At 40.1% G+C, this 17,784-nt stretch overlaps 1 protein-coding gene across 5 annotated transcripts; it reads left to right on the top strand.

Moving 5' to 3' along the window:
- The first annotated feature begins 3,686 nt into the window (after positions 1-3,686).
- On the top strand, positions 3,687-16,515 carry Srsf10 (serine and arginine rich splicing factor 10). 5 transcript variants are annotated; one of them, XM_038332800.1, is made up of 7 exons: positions 3,687-3,856; positions 6,358-6,462; positions 9,819-9,922; positions 10,875-11,037; positions 11,332-11,385; positions 11,517-11,618; positions 14,887-16,515. In XM_038332800.1, exons 1-7 carry the CDS (start codon positions 3,792-3,794, stop codon positions 14,945-14,947), a joined length of 654 nt encoding a protein of 217 aa, XP_038188728.1. In that variant the 5' UTR covers positions 3,687-3,791; the 3' UTR covers positions 14,948-16,515. The 5 variants fall into 5 exon arrangements, with proteins under 5 accessions (XP_038188728.1, XP_038188727.1, XP_038188726.1 ...); XM_038332799.1 differs by lacking the exon at positions 11,517-11,618 and having other exon boundaries at positions 11,335-11,385; XM_038332798.1 differs by lacking the exon at positions 11,517-11,618.
- Positions 16,516-17,784: the final 1,269 nt, after the last annotated feature.

Genomic DNA, 17,784 nt, shown 5'->3' with positions numbered 1-17,784 from the left:
GAGGCAGAGGAAGGTGGATCTCTGAGTTTGAGGCCAGCCTGGTCTACAGAGCAAGTTCCAGGACAGCCAGAGCTGTTACACAGAGAAACCTGTCTTAACAAACCAACAAAAAACCAGGTTGGCGATGTGGCTCCACCCATAAAGGTGCTTACCACAAGCCTGGCTTCCTCAGTTTGAGGCTCAGAACCTACATAAAGATGGAAGGACAGAATGGACTCCATGAAGCGGTCCTCTGACCTCCACACATGCACAGAGGCACACTCACCTCACCCTACCCGGCACACCATGCTCAGACTTACTAATCAAAAATGTATGTTTAAAAGCTTCAAATGGAAACACACACACAACACCTGACAATCAAGGAATGAACCAATGAGCTGAACAGAACGTTCTGGAGAAATATAAACAGTCAATAAGTATTTTAAACAGTGTTCGTCATCCTTGGCCACCAGGAAGATGTAAATTAAAACTACTTAGTAGCCGGGCATAGTGGTGCAAGCCTTTAATCCCAGCACTAAGGGAGCAGAGGCAGGCAGATCGCTGAGTAAGAACCAAGCCTGGCCTACAGAGTGAGATCCAGGACCGCTATGGGCTATACAGAGAAACCCTGTCTGAGGGCAGGTGGGAGATTACTTAGAGATTCATCTCCTGCTAGTCAGAATGGCTATCAATCATCAAGAATACAAATGAATCTGGGTGGTAGTGGTACACTTGGGAGTCGAGACAGGCAGGTCAGAGTGAGTTCAAAGTCATCCTGGTCTACAAAGGGAGTTCCAGGTCAGCCAGGAAAGTTACACAGAGAAACCCAGTCTTGAAAAACCAAAACAAACAAAGAAAAACCACCACCAACAACAAAAAGAATACAAATGAAGGACCAGGAGTGGTAGCACAAGCATTTGATTTCAGTACCTGTGAGACTGAGGCACAGATCTCTGTAAATTCTAAGCAAGCCTGTTCTACATAGAAAGTTCCAGATCATTCAGGACTAGGGTATTAAAAAAAAAAAGAAAAAGAATGGGGTGGGGTGTAGTTACTTTTAATCCCAGCATTCAGGAGGCAAAGGGAAACTGTGAGCTTGAGGCCAGTCTGCTCTACAGAAACCCTGTCCTTGAAAATCCCCCCAAAAAGTTCAAGGTCATCTTCAGAAACATCTGAGTTCAAGGCCAGCCTAGGTGTCATGGAAAACCGTGGAAAACCTTTTCAAAACAAACAAATGGACAAGGGCTGGGGTATAGCTCAGCTGAGGGCATGAACCAAGCCTTGGGTGTAATCTCCAGCACTGCAAATAAACAAATAAATGAAACTAAAATCATGTGAAAATAGGCTTTCCCACCGCCTTAAGAAAGCACTTTTAAAAAAAGAGGTTTTTTTTTTCTCATTGTGTGCATGTGTGGTGCTGGAGAATTGTCTGTATTCTGTCAATCATGTTTTAAATGAACGCTGATTGGCCAGGCAGGAGGTAAAGGTGGGAAAACCAGACAGGAAGTAGAAATGATGTAATGAGAACAGGAGAACTCTGGGAAGGAGGAAGTTGATTCCTCCCACTCCTGCCCAGATCACTGAAGCAGCAGGATGTGATCTGCCCCACTGAAAAAAGAGTAATATCTATGAGGACTCTGTGCCCTTTTCCCCAGAGAGCGATGAGTGATCAGACCAAGCAAGAGAATTGTTTTTATAATGATTCTTTACGAGCAACTTCAATATCCAATGCATCAATGGGGTTTACAATCTTAATAGGCATGGGGGATTGATCATGGGCAACACACAGGCAATTCAATATCACAATTATTAATCCTATTAATCCTAAAACATAAAACCAATTCATAACCTTAATCTAACTTATCACTTATCTATAAAATACTTTTTAACCTTAATAAAACTTATCCATTACTTATCTATAAAACACTCCTTAACCTTAACTTATCCATTAATATTTCCTAATCTTATCAATTATCCATAAGATATCTCTTAACATTTCACACACTAAACATATGTATTAACATGTCTATGCTCTTCTCTTAACACCTCATACACACATGAAATAGCATCATACGACCTGGTGTTCCCTGTCTTAAAAAGGGCTTTTTGAATTTCTTCAGGCTGGGCTCTTGTCTGCACTGGGGGCTGGGTAGCATAGATCGACTCTTAACCCCGTAGTCTGCGCTCGGGAGATAAGGTTCCGATGTCTCGTTCCAGGCTGGCATTGGGTACTGGATCAGTCCTTGACCACGTCGTCTATGGCGTGGAGCTAGTCTATCTCAGAATGTAGGGCCTTTGGACTCGGTTTTTCCGGTGACCGAGTCTCGGGAGACAAGGCTTTTAGTTCTCTACTCTGAAGACGAAGCTTTGCTCTCGGGATGGCAAAGCGTTCTGTCTGCTCGGAAGATGAAGCTTTGCTCTCGGGATGGCAAAGCGTTCTGTCTGCTCGGAAGATGAAGCTTTGCTCTCGGGATGGTAAAGCATCCTGAAAGGCAGAGTATCTTGTCTGTTCTTGGGAGACAGACCTTCAATGTCCACTCTCAGGGAATGAGGCTTTGCATTCGGGATGCAAGGCGTTAAATGTCTGTTTTCGGGAGATGAAGCTCTGTACTCGGGAGACAGAGCATTAAATGTTTAGGCAAGGTGTTTAATATTTCTGCTTTTCGGGAGGCAGGCTAGGAGGATCTCTCTTTCCACGGAGGCCTGATGCCAGAGCCATTGTGAGAAGTGAGGTGACTGTCCTGCTTCAGCCCTCTCTTTTATTCCAATTTGACACTGCCCCTCGATTGATCCTTCCGATAACCAGATGTCCTGGGTTATCAGGCCACAGAAGGGTGGGGGGTCCCTCTTGTGTGGCAAGATTACTTTGTTACCACAGTTGCTGGATGCAGACCCCCCATCTGGCAGGGCCAGCTGGGTATGGCAGCCTTCAGGTGGGCAAATGTTAATATTTCACCTTAGTAATTTTCCACACCACACACAAGAAGAAATGCTTTTATATTACACCAAGTTACATTCATTCTTATTCTATAAATTTCCTGCTCTATCTACACTACAAATTCCCCTTTACTTATTCATTCAGAGGAATCTGTTTCCATGCTCATTACAACTTGGCAGTCAGGGTGACTTGAGAACAAAGACAAGGACAGCAGGGATTTGGGCCGGCTCTCATAGGAAGGGAAATGCGTGCATGGGAGACCAGGTGTGGGGCAGGAGCAAAGAGTGCGTGCACTCCGTGCAGAAAGCTCTGGAACCACAGGCCCCGCTTTCTGCACATCTCCAGCCACCCCAAGCCGAGCCCTGCAAAGAAACTGTAAGTGCCTGTCAGGGATCTAACGAAACACCCAGGCACAACCCCGACCAGAAGATTCCAGAGTGGTCTCCCCGGGTTCTGAGGCTTAAAAGCCAAGCCATGGCAGTTGAAAACATTCGCTGGCCGAGGTTGGGGGGAGCCGGAGCTGCAAGGCAGAAAAGGGCGGGAAAATGAAGCGCTAAAGAAAGAAAGAACGGGTGGCGGGGAGGGCTGCGCCTGGAGCCAATGACTAGGGCAGTGGCTCCGGCGCGTGCGTCAGGCGGTGCGAGATCTCGCGGGAAGAAGCCGTTTGTCCGCGCCGGTGCTGCCGAGGCAGCCAGGCTGCTACCGCTGAGAGGTGGTAGGTGGGGCGGGGGAGGGGGAGTGGAGGCGGGAGCGAAGTCTCGCGAGAAGAAGCAGTTGCCGTAGCGGAGCCCTCTGGCTCTGGGCGAGAGTGTGAGTGGCTGGTAGCCGCTGGCGGAGCCGCGGACGGTTTGCTGAGCCCGTTAGTGCTGCCGCCATGTCCCGCTACCTGCGCCCCCCCAACACGTCTCTGTTCGTCAGGAATGTGGCGGACGACACCAGGTGAGAGCACCGGAGCAGCGACTGCACGGGGGAGGCCGCGGGCGCACGGCGAGCGAGCGAGCGGCGGCCGGCGCGGCGCGGGGGAGGGGCGGGGCGAAGATGGCGGGGCCCGCGCGGGGCCTAGGCCGCGCCACCGGCCTCTGCTGGCCTGCGGGAGCGAGGGCGGGCGCCTGGCCGGGCCGAACCGCAGCGCTCCCGGCGTGCGGGACCGTACGCTCGGGACCCTTCCTCCCCGCGTGCTCCTGGCTTGTCCAGTCTGGCGAGCCGGACGTCTGTTTCTCATTGATCCGACGTCCACGTTCCACGGGGTGCACGCCCCCTCGCCTTGGAAGGAATTTTTTGTTGTTGAAAGAGAAAAGGTTGCCAGGCGGGGCGGCCCTGGCCGGTGATCCCAAGGCTCGGGAAGACCGAGGCGGGAGCATCGGCGCGAGTTCGAGGTCAGCTCGGGCTACGGAGAGGGAGTCCCTGTCCACCAAGTCGGAAAACAGAAAAAGATGCTAGTGAGAAATAACGGGATGGCGGGGGGAGGGTGTTGGTAGCCTTTATCTTCCCCAGCTGGATGGAGGGTGGTTAATGGGTTAGAGATAATCGGGGAGAGACGGATTGTCGAGATTTGAGAAATTAACAATTTTCCGGTTAAATGGAGTATCCCTCATGTTTCGCGGAAATCGCTTTGAAAACGGAATGCTGAAGAAGTCTCTCCTACCAGAGCTTCATAGTTAACTTAGATAAACTGACGCGGTACTTAAGTAGACCTTGTCACTCAGAAGGTTCTAGGAGTTCAAGGCCAGCCTGGTTTTCAAAAAAAAAAAAAAGGCTTTGTTTTCAGCAATTCCCTTGCTTTGAATTTCCCCGGAACTTTTTGGGAGAGATTTTTATCACACGATCATACTTATGTATGTAAATATTTTCTTTAGGAAAACTGAGGGTTTTTTTGTTACTGTTGTTAGTTTTGTGGGGTTTTATTGACTCATAAAACAAACGTGGTTAATTAACGACTAGAAAAATCTCCCTTTTGTCTTTTTACATATTTGCCTTACCTTTTACATAAGGTTTTAGATATTTAAGTTTTTGTTGGCTGAACTGTTGAACAGTTTTAGGATAAGCTGGGGATGATGGCCCAAGCCTGTAATTTCAGGACTTTGGAGACTGAGTTCCAAGGTAACTTGGACTAGGATGAGATCCTGCCTTAAAATAGGGAAATTTAGCGGGGCGCACGCCTTTAATCCCAGCATTTAGGAGGCAGGGGCAGGCTGATCTCTGTAAATTGGTCTACAAGAGCCAGTTCCAGCGCAGGCTCCAAAAAAACCCTGTCTCGAAAAACCGAGAGAGAAAATTTTTATTTTTCGGGACAGAGTTTCTCTGTAGACCAGGCTTCCCCGGGATTCAGAGATCTGCCTGCTTCTGCCTCCTGAGTGCTGGGATTAAATGCGTGCGCCGCCACCACCCGTCATGGTGATTGTGTTTAAAAACATAGACCTGCCTTTTATGAACGGTGAAGACTGGATTTTTTTAAATTGTGATTATTTACTGTTAAGTAAAATAGTAATAGGCTTATAAGCACCTCCTCCCTTCTTCCTCAAGACAGGGTCTCAGATACAAGCTATGATCTGTCTTGGGCTGTTTTTTTCTTTTGTTGTTGTTGTTGTTGTTTTTGGTTTTTCGAGACAGGGTTTCCCTGTAGATTCTAGAGCCTGTCCTGGAGCTAGCTCTTGTAGACCAGGCTGGCCTCGAACTCAAGAGATCCGCCTGCCTCTGCCTCCCGAGTGCTGGGATTAAAGGTGTGCACCACCACCGCCGGGCTTGGGCTGGTTTTGAATCTACTCTTTATCCTGCCTTATCCATCTTCATCCTGGTTACCGGCACCAGAGTGCTTTCTCCCACACCCCCTTTTCCAGCTCAGACTGTAGCCCAGGCTGCAGTCCTCCTTCCTCAGCTTTTCCAGTGCTTGGGTTACAGGTGAGCTGCCACACTTGGGTTTTATTTTTTTGTCAGTTGTTTGGTATTTGTTGTTGTTATTGGGGGTTTGGGTTTTTTTTTTTTTTTTTTTTTTTTTTTTTGCGGGGTGGGTGGTTTGTTTGGTTTTGGTTTTTTTGTTTGGTTGGTTTTGTGACAGGGTCTCACTATGTAGCCCTGTTTTGCCTGGGACTCACAGATCTCCTTGCCTCCGCCTTCACAGTACTGGAGTTAAAGAAAGGTGGGCTACCTGTTGTATGGTGTGGGGTTGTTTGTCTTTAAATTTTTGAGACAGTTTCTTCATGTATCCTGGCATTCACTCTACAGACCAGATTGGCCTGTCAACTCAGATCCACCAACCTCTGCCTCCTGAGCCCCACCTTTGAGTTTCAGGAGGCTTGTTTGTTTCACTTTGGCCAGGACAGGGATATAGGTACCCATGAGTTATGCTATTATCAACCACAATCCATACTTTCCTTAAGACGATAGTGAAATGTAATTGCAGGAACATGAACATAAAAAATTTGAGTTTTTTCGTGTTTTAGGTCTGAAGATTTACGTCGGGAATTTGGTCGTTATGGTCCAATAGTAGATGTTTATGTTCCGCTTGATTTCTACACTCGACGGCCAAGAGGATTTGCATATGTTCAATATCCTTTCTTCAGATGGATGATTAGTGAGGGGTGTTGAAGTTTGAAATTCAAGTTTTTATGTAAGTGGTGACATCTAAAAAAATAATCTTTTTTTGTCCTCTAATGTCTTATGTCTTCAAATCTTTTAAAATTCTGATTCATTGCTCTATTTCTTAAAGTTAATCCAAAAATAAACGTTTAAATTCCCATCCATGCTGCTGAAACTCAAATCAGTGATTTTAATGTGATTAAAATTTGAATACGTTGGTTGCTACCACCTTTGATATAAGTCAAATTATTAAAAGTTAATGTATTCTTGTGCTTAGCAATTAAAGTTTAGTAATCTTGTTTATTATTTTGAATCACTTGATCAAAAACAAATTGTATAACAATGAGGTAAACTTCTTTAATATTGTCCCTAATTTGCTGTCCTCTGTTGTTACCTCAGAATGTAAAGCTGTACAGTTATGGCGACCCCAAAGAGAAAGCATGAAAGAACATTTAGAGTAGAATTCAACACTTAAGGCAAGTAGACAAGCCAAAGACCTCTTAAGGATCAGGCTTGAAGAGAAGGGAGAGTTTGGGAAAAGAAAAGATAAAGAAAAGCTGGAAGAAGGACAAGCCTAATGGGAGACAAAGCCTCGCTTTATCCACAGAGGGGGAAAAGGTTGTTTTTCAAAGTTAAAGATAAAGCCATCTGTCATATTTGACCAAGCATCTCATGACAAGTCCTTCTGACAAGCACTAAAAGAGTTAAAGGTCAAGATGAAGTTGAATGATGGCCAAGATTAAAGGAGTCATACCTGATGTATCCTACAGAATAACTACTTTCCTTTTTTTTTCTATGTTTTTGCAAGCAGTTAATTTGCATAATTATGCCGGTTTGGTCTAGTGACAAAACCTGTAACATGAATTTGTGTGGGCCTTTGATATTGTGATTGTGGTCTTGTGTGAGTGTATTTTCTCCTACCTTATCAAGCTAAAGTACAGCAAAATATAACATTGTTAAGTTTAAATCCAGAGTAATTGGGTTTTGGACCAGATCATCAGAGGCTCTTTGGAATAGCATGAGGTATTTAGACCCATTCACAGAGCCCTACCTAAAGGGGAGAGACAGGTGCATGCTCTGGGGACTACTTAGGAAAACAGCTGGGGTGTTCTAGGGTATGGCCCTAGAATTGTGGAGATAGTTTCCTTGTGGTTTGTTTTTGTTTTTCTAAGTAGCTGCTGGTTCTTAGAATCCTGCTGGTCCTGCATAACTTAGCACATGCAGAAGATCAGTTGGCCCTGAATGCATTGCAAAGGGCCTTCCTGGTATGGGTCACAATCAGGATGTATGTCCAATGATCCTTGACCCAGAGTTTCAGGTGATCTTATTTCTGACCTTCTGTAAGGTTATTTCCCTGCCCAAAAGGGAGAGCGAGTGGAGGGTGGGGTTGTGAATTTGGAGCCAGGAAACTTTCTTTTTGCTTAAATTCAGCTTCTCGAGACTCTGACCTTGTAAGTTTCTGGTGAAACTCAGGGAAAAGTCGAAGGCTGCTTATATGGAGCCATTGGTCAGGAGAACCTTGTGGATTCATTGTAAAACTTAAGAGGATCATGCCTGTATCTGGCTTTATTAATTGCATGGATCCAGTCTGGTTCATAATGTTGATCGGGGTTTATGTGGTTTGAGGTAGCCTGGGAACAATGCCAGCATTAGTTTACCTCAAGAGTATGTTGTACTTGACAGTAATGGGTAGTTAGTATTCCAGGGAATCCAGAGTAGGGAACATAAAGCTTTCTTGATGGCCAATATAGTGAGACCTGCCTGTCCCTACTGCTGCTGCTTTGACTTCCATGTACTTATTTACCCAGTTAGCCTTCTCTTCCTATCCTTGGTTTAAGAAAAGGGTAAATTTAAAAACCTTACCCTCTAGACCAATATTCTGTTTTTAAGGCTAGCACCCCAAGAATACTTTGCCCATATTCAATCTTTGTAGCTCTTGATGTAAGTCATTTTAAATTATACTCTCTCTTGGGGTAACAAAGTAGTATGCCTGTTAAGTGAACTAACTCACATCAGTTTAGCACCTAAGTACAGTTTAACCTTGAGGCATGTTTATTTAAAGCTTTCAAGGTTCTAAACTCAGCCTTTTTATAAAGTTGAAAGCACAGTTATTTGAGACTTTCAAAAACCTCTCCTTTTTAACCTACTTGTCATGGGCTCAGGAAGAGAGCTTGAGGCCTATGACCCTTAATTACTTTCAAACAAAAAGTGGAAATAGTGATAGGCTGAAGTAGACTGTATTTTATCTGTGGAGTAAATATGTCAGTCTTGAAATAAATGTGTCATTTTGAAGATATTTTCTTGATTGGTGCTCCAAACTTGCACTTCTAATGTTTCAAGAAATTGAACTGGATGTGTTTAGAGTGACATTTAGGGTATGGTGACAATCCATTCCAACCTTTTCTCTCTGATGGGGCCCTTTGTGTACTTACTTCCCATTAGAATGGTGCTTTTTTTTTTTTAGAAAGGATGTCAAAATAACCAAGAGGTTCTCAGAGTACTGTTGGCTGACATGAGAGAGGCAGTTTCATTTCCCAAATGAAAATTGGGTGTTTTTCTACTTAGTGCTGGTAATACTGCTATGACTCTCCAGTGGGAACCAGTCTGAAATGCTTTCTGCAGAAAGCTGTGGGTTTAGGATCATAGTTAGGATTTTTTCAGTCCAGGAGTCCTTGTGCCACTTGTTAAGTGTGCTTTTGCAGTCTGCATGGATGGAATATGCACTTGGCATAGTGATTGAGTGTATTGCTTGATGCTGACTTAATATGCCTATCAATAACTAGCATGCCTAACTTTCCTGTGTAGTTCAAGGAAGACAACTACATGAAATAATAGTATTTATTGCCTGTATCTGAAAAAGCTCTTTTTTTCTGGTAACGCATACTCTGCTTGCTTGCCTGAGAACTGAAATCTTTTTTATTTGAAATAAGTATGAAAACAGTATTTTGGTTTTATTGTAAGAAACTTTGGTATCCTCCAAAATTTACTGGTTTGTTTTTAATATCTTATTTTATAAAGTTAATTCTTAGAACATGGGGAATTTTTTTATAGTGTAATCTTGGTAGTTCAGTTATAGCAGATCTTATTGCAACATGTATCTACACATGTTTCTTGAGAAGTGTATACTTATTAGACATTTTCTTGTATTATAAGGTATAATTGCAACTGCTTTTATGCTGTATTAATGACTGAGTCGACCAAATAGTTAAATAGGGTCTGGATGAACCTATTATGTTATATTGGGCGATTGTGAATTGTTTCAGACTTTGCAAAGCATTCATTATCATAGTTTACAAAACTTCTCAAGCCCCTTAACATTTAGCACATTTGAGGATGTTCGTGATGCTGAAGATGCTTTACATAATTTGGACAGAAAATGGATTTGTGGGCGTCAGATTGAAATACAGTTCGCACAGGGGGATCGGAAGAGTAAGTATCCTAAGCCTAATATGTACAATGTGTTGCTTTTTAGACTTAAGGTTTTTTTTCTCAAGTCATTTCTCATAAAGAACTTAAAATTGAGCAGTTGTGTGGGTGCATGACTGGAAATGAATTCATAGACTTAGACTCAGAAAGGCTATCTAGATTAAATGAGTTTTAGTTCCTTTCAACTTTTGTATGTATTAATTCTTGGAACTGCATGATTGTATGTCACTGCATTTTGGTGCTACATGTTCTTTGTAGGCCAACTCTTGAATTTCAGATACTCTTATGTATCGGTTCCTCTGCTCAAGTAGTTAACGTATTGATTAGCAAACTAATTGTAAGAAAACATTGAAAAAAACAATAATTTTAACATTGAGCAGTCTTTTGATAAACATTTTGAAGATGAAAAATTGTTGCTATTTGCCTTCTAGTTATGCCCCTCACACCAAAACAAAGATGTACTTTGAGTAACAAAATAACATTGTTTACTTGTTTAGTGTAAGAGAAAGAATTCAGGAATGAGCCTGGTAGAGTGATGTACACCTTTAATCCCAGCACTCAAAAGACAGACAGGCAAAGGCAGACATCTCCTGTTTGAGACCAGCCTGTCTACAGAGTTCCAGGCCAGCCAGACCTATGTGAGACTTTGTCTCAAAAACAGAGGGCTAGAGAGATGGTTCTGTTAAGAGCGCTGATTGCTCTTCTAGAGGATTTGGGTTTGATTTACAGCATCCACATACATAGTGCTAGCAACCTTCTGTAACTCCAGTTCCAGAGGAATCAAACCCTCTTCTGGACTCTGGGCAGTTCATGTGCAGACATACATGCAGGTACATCACCTCTATATGTAAAACGTTTAAGAGAAAGGAAAGAATTCAGGACTGTTACCCTACAATATGAAGGTTTAGATGCTAAGATTTTAATGTTTCTAAGTATTTCTATTCTGTTGCCCTAGCACCAAATCAAATGAAAGCCAAGGAAGGGAGAAATGTATACAGCTCTTCACGATATGACGATTATGATCGATATAGACGTTCTCGGAGCCGAAGTTATGAAAGGAGGAGATCAAGGAGTCGCTCTTTTGATTACAACTATAGGAGATCTTACAGTCCTAGAAAGTAAGTGGGGGACACAATGATCTGTTACTGTTTTAATGTTTGTAGCCAACTACAGTGGCATTTGCCTATAATCCCGAGACTGAGATGAGAGGGCACATGAGCCCAGGAGTTCTAGGCTCACAATAAAATATTGTAAGGCCTGTCTTAAAAGTAAAGAGATGTTTATTAACATGTAAAAGTGTGTGTGTGTGTGTGTGTGTGTGTGTGTGTGTTGCCTTTTGTGTATGTTCAATGCTTCATTAAGACTCTAAGTAGACATTTGTCACTGTTTGCTTTTTCTCATATGCTTTTTAGCAGTAGACCGACTGGAAGACCACGGCGTAGCCGAAGCCATTCCGACAATGATAGGTAAATAATTTTGCTTTGAGAAAGACTCGTGTTTTTCTATTTCAGAGTGAACTTTTGCTCTAAAAGTAACAAATTTGATTAATATAGAATCTAATTTTTACTCTAATTGTATCTCTCCTCTGTTTTGAAAGATTCAAACACCGAAATCGATCTTTTTCAAGATCTAAATCCAATTCAAGATCACGGTCCAAGTCCCAGCCCAAGAAAGAAATGAAGGCTAAATCACGTTCTAGGTCTGCATCTCACACCAAAACTAGAGGCACCTCTAAAACAGATTCCAAAACACATTATAAGTCTGGCTCAAGATATGAAAAGGAATCAAGGAAAAAAGAACCACCTAGATCCAAATCTCAGTCAAGATCACAGTCTAGGTCTAGGTCAAAATCTAGGTCAAGGTCTTGGACTAGTCCCAAGTCCAGTGGCCACTGATAATATAAATCATGATACTTTCTAGGCATGTATCATTCATTTACTCATAGTTTGGTATACTTAAATTATCAGGAATACAATGTTGCAATGATGCGTTTTAAAAAAAAAATAAAATAAAAAACACTTGTTAGTTTTCCCTGTACCAGGCAATGGTTATAATTAAAATGATATGCTGTTGAGAAGCCACTCTTAAGAGTCCAGTTTGTTTAATGTTATGGGCAGCTACCAATTTGTGGTGTCTCTGTATATTTTTGTAAAGATCCTCATTTTTTTATGCTTGAAGTATTTGGTGAAAAGATGTTGGTTGACCATAATTTGCAACATTGTCTTATTAAAAATAAATTTTCATATCCATATTTGGTAGAAGTGTTAACCTAGCAATGTAGCTTGCTAAGAAGATAGAATGATACAAAACTAAAGTTGTAGCCACATTACAACACTGACTGCTCAGACACATTTAGGTTCAGGGTGGACCTTTATGTCTTGTCAAGATGTCTAAGCCCATGGTGATTATTTATGATGCAATGTGGAATAGGTTTTGTTTGTTTGGTTGGTTTGGTTTTGATTTTTGTTAACTCCACTGTCTGGGGAATGATGCCAACTGGGTTAAATAGTATTTTCAGGGAGATTGAATTTTTCAGTGAAACATGGAGCCTTCCCTGCTTTCCCCTTCCCCCCGCCCCGCTGGTTTCAAAGAATTGAAACGTAAAATTATTCATAAGAATTCCCCCGTAGGTTTTGAACATGTCAGTGATGGCGGGAATCATTTTAAGGGGAAAAGACTGTTTTTAGCATAGTTTCTCTAAAATTCAACTATTATTCTTTAGGGGTTTTATTTTGTTTGTTTGTTTTCTGTTAGGAGCAAGTAAACTGTTTGAAAGTACAATTTGTTTATATACATAGTGTAAAACAAAGTGAATTTTGATGCTTACAGCACTTGGTGTGTTTGTATCAGAGTCTGCCTGTCTTCTTCATGAGGAAGGCTTGCTCTTTACACCTCAATTTATTAATGTAGGCAAGTTGAAAAGATGACACTCCTAGGTGATTCTGTGGTGCCGTGAATTTTTGGGAAATGTTGAATTTTAAGCAAAGGCCACATCACTTAGTTTTTGGTAATGTAGGACATGACTAAAATAAGGAAGCGATACCCTTAAATATTTATGATTTCTAGTATTTCTCTTCAAGATCGTTAGGAGACAGTAAAGTGACTTGAAATGTCCAGTGTCATTTCAGAATTAAAAGTAAGCATCTTTAAAATCTCAGACTGCTTGCTTATGGAGGTGAGTTGAGATAGCGTGGGGGCGATCCTTCCAGAGGATTACCTGATTTTTTTTCTTTCAATTTTGATTTTAGAAATCTAGGCCTTGCTTGTAGAGAATAAAAGATGGTTTTTAAGAACTGTTTGTGGAATGTGTTTGGAGGATTAATTCTAGAATCTTTGTATATTTAATAGTATTTTTAACTTTCATTACTGTTTGCAGTTAATGTTCTTGTTCTGCTATGCAATCATTTATATGCACGTTTCTTTAATTTTTTTAGATTTTCCTGGATGTATAGCTTAAACAACAAAGTCTATTTAAAACTGTAGCAGTAGTTTGCAGTTCTAGCAAAGAGGAAAGTTGTGGGGTTAAACTTTGTATTTTCTTTCTTATAGAAGCTTCTAAAAAGGTATTTTTATATGTTCTTTTTAACAAATATTGTGTACAACCTTTAAAACATCAATGTTTGGATCAAAACAAGACCCAGCTTATTTTCTGCTTGCTGTAAATTAAGCAAACATGCTATAATAAAAACAAAATGAAGGAAATAATGATTAACTGGAATTATTATAGTACTGAATGAGTCTAAAATAATGGAAATAACCATTTTTTGTAGATTTAGGAATATTTTAATCAGTGTTGACATTAGGTACAACTAACCTGTTCTGGGGATGATAGGACTTGCCAGAAACCTACATATTTTACATAGTACTTAAGAGTTCCTTATGTCAAAGTCATTTCATGATTGCTCACTAAGCCTCTTCAGTTAAATCATATAAGAGGTTATTTAGTAGTGTTGATAGGCATGTGAAAATGAAAATTTGACAAGCTAACTATAAATTTATGTTTTCATTATTACAAAGTATCAATTCTCCTCTTTCCTTTTCCTAAAGAAGACATGTTGGGTTTTGTGTTTATGACATGATTTTAGAAGCTTTTTCATTGAATGTTCGTGAGCAATTTAAACAATGACCACTTTGGGGGAGGGAGGATTTTAGGTATTTTTGTGGATTGAATTCTCTTTTGCAGTAACAGTTATAACTGATTTAGTATTTATGCTATGCCAGACATGGTTAAAGAGACTTGGTTGATTCGTTCACTCTTCACAAAACCCTTTTAGGAAGATACTCCCCCCCATATCTGGAAACTAAAGGCACAGTAAATGCTACCAATGACAGAGCCAAGATTTGAGCCCAGATTTGATGCTTAAATGTTTAAAAAAAAAAAAAAAAGTAGGTAAAGAGGTACTCCCTTAACACTGTGCTCAGTCTGTTTTGTTAATTTCTTACACTCAAACTGTTTTAACTTGAGAAGCTTACACATCGTGTATGACATGGTATACCCAACAGAGCTTCACAAGGACTATATACAGTTGGACTCATAGTGGCATCCTACTGAGACCCGGTGAGGATTTTCAGTTTTAAGCTAAGTATGGGTCACACTAAGTTTCATAGTCAGTGAGACCCTCTTGTGTGTCTACACTGGGCTCTATTGAATAGGACATTTGTGTTGAGACTAAGATGAAGGCTGACGCTTCGCCTTTCTTTTTACTTAAGCTCTCTGCCTTTTTCCCCCCTCTAAATAAGCCAAGTAAGCAAGAAGAAAAGTGAGAGGTGATGATGCTTCAGTGAGAGAACGTAGAGTTTGAGCTGTTAAGTTACAACCTAGGGAACAGACCTGGGAACTACTGTACTATTCTCTTGAAAATTTGGCCCAGTAAGCTGCTACATCCAGTTCAACTAACAAAATCCTGTATACCACAGAGAAGAATAAAGAGAAAACCAAACTGACAAACATCCTTCTTTTATTTAAGACCAAACTGCAGCTGGAATACCCAGTACAGTTCTGCTTACTACACTTCAAGAAAGATCTGAAAGCGGAAAAAAGAACCAAAGAAGGGCAGTTCAAGCGACCAAAGGGTGGGTGGAAGGTGCTGCAGTATGAATACTGTACGAATATTTTGACTCTGGTCTGAAAAGATAAAAGAATTATCGAAAACTACATGGAATAATTGAAGTCCCTTCAAGTTTGAAAGTAAGCATTTTAGGACAAATAAAAGGAAATTCAACTTTGTACTTGTGGAAACTAATCCCTAAATATGAACAGGTATATATTGACTCATGGGTGGCAGATCCAGGATAACTTACTGGTAACTAGGATGTCTGAATATCAAGGAAGACAGCCATAGTCTCTTAACAGTGCCTCTCTTGGTCTGTCTCAAACTAAATTGAATGGTAAAGGTATGGTCCAATATAAAATTTTTCTTGGTTATCTTAAAAATCAGTTCCACTTAACGCCAGTGTTGGCAGGTCTTGCCTTTGTTTATTCCAGTGCCAGTATTTTCTGCTTAACTGTTTGTTTTGTTGGCATCTGAATTTATTTACTTGTATACCATGTATAGTTTACATCTAACCACTCCTTCCCAGGTTAATTCCACTTATACTTGACATCTAACCATGAGGGCCCATCTCTTTCTCACCTCTTGCCTAGACAGTATGTTCAACAGATATTTATTGAATCCTTACTGTGGGCAAAACATACTGGATAATTGGAGCATAGATAATTACTTTATTTAGTAAGTACCTACTGAGCACAATCTAGTGAGTCATTACAGTATGGCCACATTTTGAAGTGTATTATGGAGATTTTTCATGTCATATCCTAATGTAATTATAAAACTACACTATCAAAGATAAGTAATTTTATGGTTGTCTGCCATTTAAATTTATCTAGTATTTCTCTTCCTTGCCTACAAATAAGAAAGCCTGTGATAAGCAGATTTACTGTGCAATGATTAATATACTAGAGTAATAACTAAATTGTTCACTCCTGGCTCAGTCAAACAAATAGATAATCCCCAGAATAACAAGTATTTTAACTTTGCATTAAAGCAGATCCTGGGTGCTATAATTAGATTATTTTGAGGCAGACAGCTGTTACCCCAGTGACTTAGTATATTCTGTATCGGGAAAAAAAAATGTTTACCAGATTAGAATTTTTAGTGATATACTTGTACATTTTATAGGGGACATATTCTGTGTGTAGGTAATAACTTTGTAGTGTCACAAAATGTTTTTGATTCCTTGGTTCCTTGTTAGGATATGAACCTGTTTATCAACATTGATTCCATCACATTTGAATTTTTGTTGTATTTTTGCCACATTTAAAATTGTCAAAAATCTGAAATCTGGAAACAGTGTAAAGCCTTTTATAACAATTTTTAAAATGTAATAGGATTACACATAAATGAAGGGAGGTAAAATGAAGGTTATTTTGTGTTAAACAAACTTTTCGGCCTGCCCAAACTTAAAAAGGCAGCAGGTACCAGGTGAGAATTGCAAATTTTGGCTTCGTTTTTGTTGCTGTTTTTATTTTGAATCAAGTTGGAAATGCTTTTATAGTTTTATTTTCAAGGACACAATAAAAATTGATAAAAACTGAATTTAGCATTTATTTCAAGATTATAAATCACAAAATGTGTTTTATAGCATTACATAATCATTAGCATTAGATTGGTTTTAAAGATAGAAGTTCTGTGTATTTCAGTTATCTGTGCAATTCATAGGTGTTTTGTTCTCTACTTCCCCTCACCATTTCCTTTCAAGTTAAACTTAAGGCCTTCCAGAGGAGAGAATGAAGTGTGTTCACATGAGGGTTTGATTTGGTTTGGATTTTATTTGTACTATTTGGATCTCTTTGCTTTTAGGGGTTTCATTGGGTTTCATTTACCAGAATATAACCTTGTTTGTTTACAAGTACAATAACTGTACTTGACAGCTCTTAAGATTTTAAGTATGGTAAATTAGAAAGGGCCCCTGTGGTTTGGGTAGCTGTAGAGTTAGAGTAGATTGTTTTAGCCTGTCTATTGTGGTTTCTGTGTATATTAAAGGCTGTCGATATTACTAAGCACTTGCTGTGCCAAGTTGTGTGTTTTTCAGATATTCCCATTTAACTTTCCAAAGCATCACTTGTCTTCTGTGGGATGCCCAATGTGTGGACAGAGATTTGCATACATATTCCTTACACCTTCTTAAACTTTACTAGGTAAAATGTACATTAAGTGTATTGTAAAATTTATAGGCTGTCAAGCTTGGCTTTTCCAAACTTCAGTATCTTCGGGATATTTTTGTGCTACCCTTTTTTTTTAAGTTTGTTTTTATAAAACACTAAGATTAAAGAATGTAGATAGCCAGGAATCAGGGGATCATCAAAGTCCTTAGGAAATTTCCAGAGAGGAAATGTCCTCAATTTTTAAGGATCTGATAGATGAATTAAAGAACTTGTCTTCAACTAGTTTCACCAAGATATCCTATGAAAGACAGCTTTTTCTCTTAGTGTTTTCCTGTCTCTTCTTTCAGCAGTGTTGGTTATTAATGTTTATATATTTGTGAAGTTGGTTCACCTGTAGGCATGTAAATTTTCATTAGTAACAGTATGTGAAAGGTCTTTCTTTGTAATCTAGTTTTTTGCAGGTCATATTTCTTTGAATGCTGGAGAGAGTAAAATAAACTGGTCTAGGTGTTTTTTTAAAAAATTCTCGTTTTTTCTGTAGACTTCGTTATACCTTACAGGTATGACTACCTGAGTAGACAGTTTTGTTTCTGAGGTGTTAGAGCTTTATTATTTGATTTAGTCATTGCCCGAGCTGCAAAATTTAGAACCATCTGAAATCCTCATACATGCACTTTGTATTTAGATTTAAAATAAGGTT

Source organism: Arvicola amphibius, chromosome 6 (genome assembly GCF_903992535.2).
Source record: "Arvicola amphibius chromosome 6, mArvAmp1.2, whole genome shotgun sequence".
In the NCBI taxonomy this organism is placed as follows: domain Eukaryota; kingdom Metazoa; phylum Chordata; class Mammalia; order Rodentia; family Cricetidae; genus Arvicola; species Arvicola amphibius.
Note: the sequence above shows the minus strand (reverse complement) of the source record. Positions and strands in the feature narration are given on the sequence as shown.

Coding starts and splice junctions, on each gene's coding strand:
- Srsf10 (XM_038332795.2), top strand. CDS start 3,792: ATGTCCCGCTACCTGCGCCCCCCCAACACGTCTCTGTTCGTCAGGAAT. Junction 6,463..9,818: donor AGAGGATTTGCATATGTTCA/ATATCCTTTCTT, acceptor AACATTTAGCAC/ATTTGAGGATGTTCGTGATG. Junction 9,923..10,874: donor CGCACAGGGGGATCGGAAGA/GTAAGTATCCTA, acceptor CTGTTGCCCTAG/CACCAAATCAAATGAAAGCC.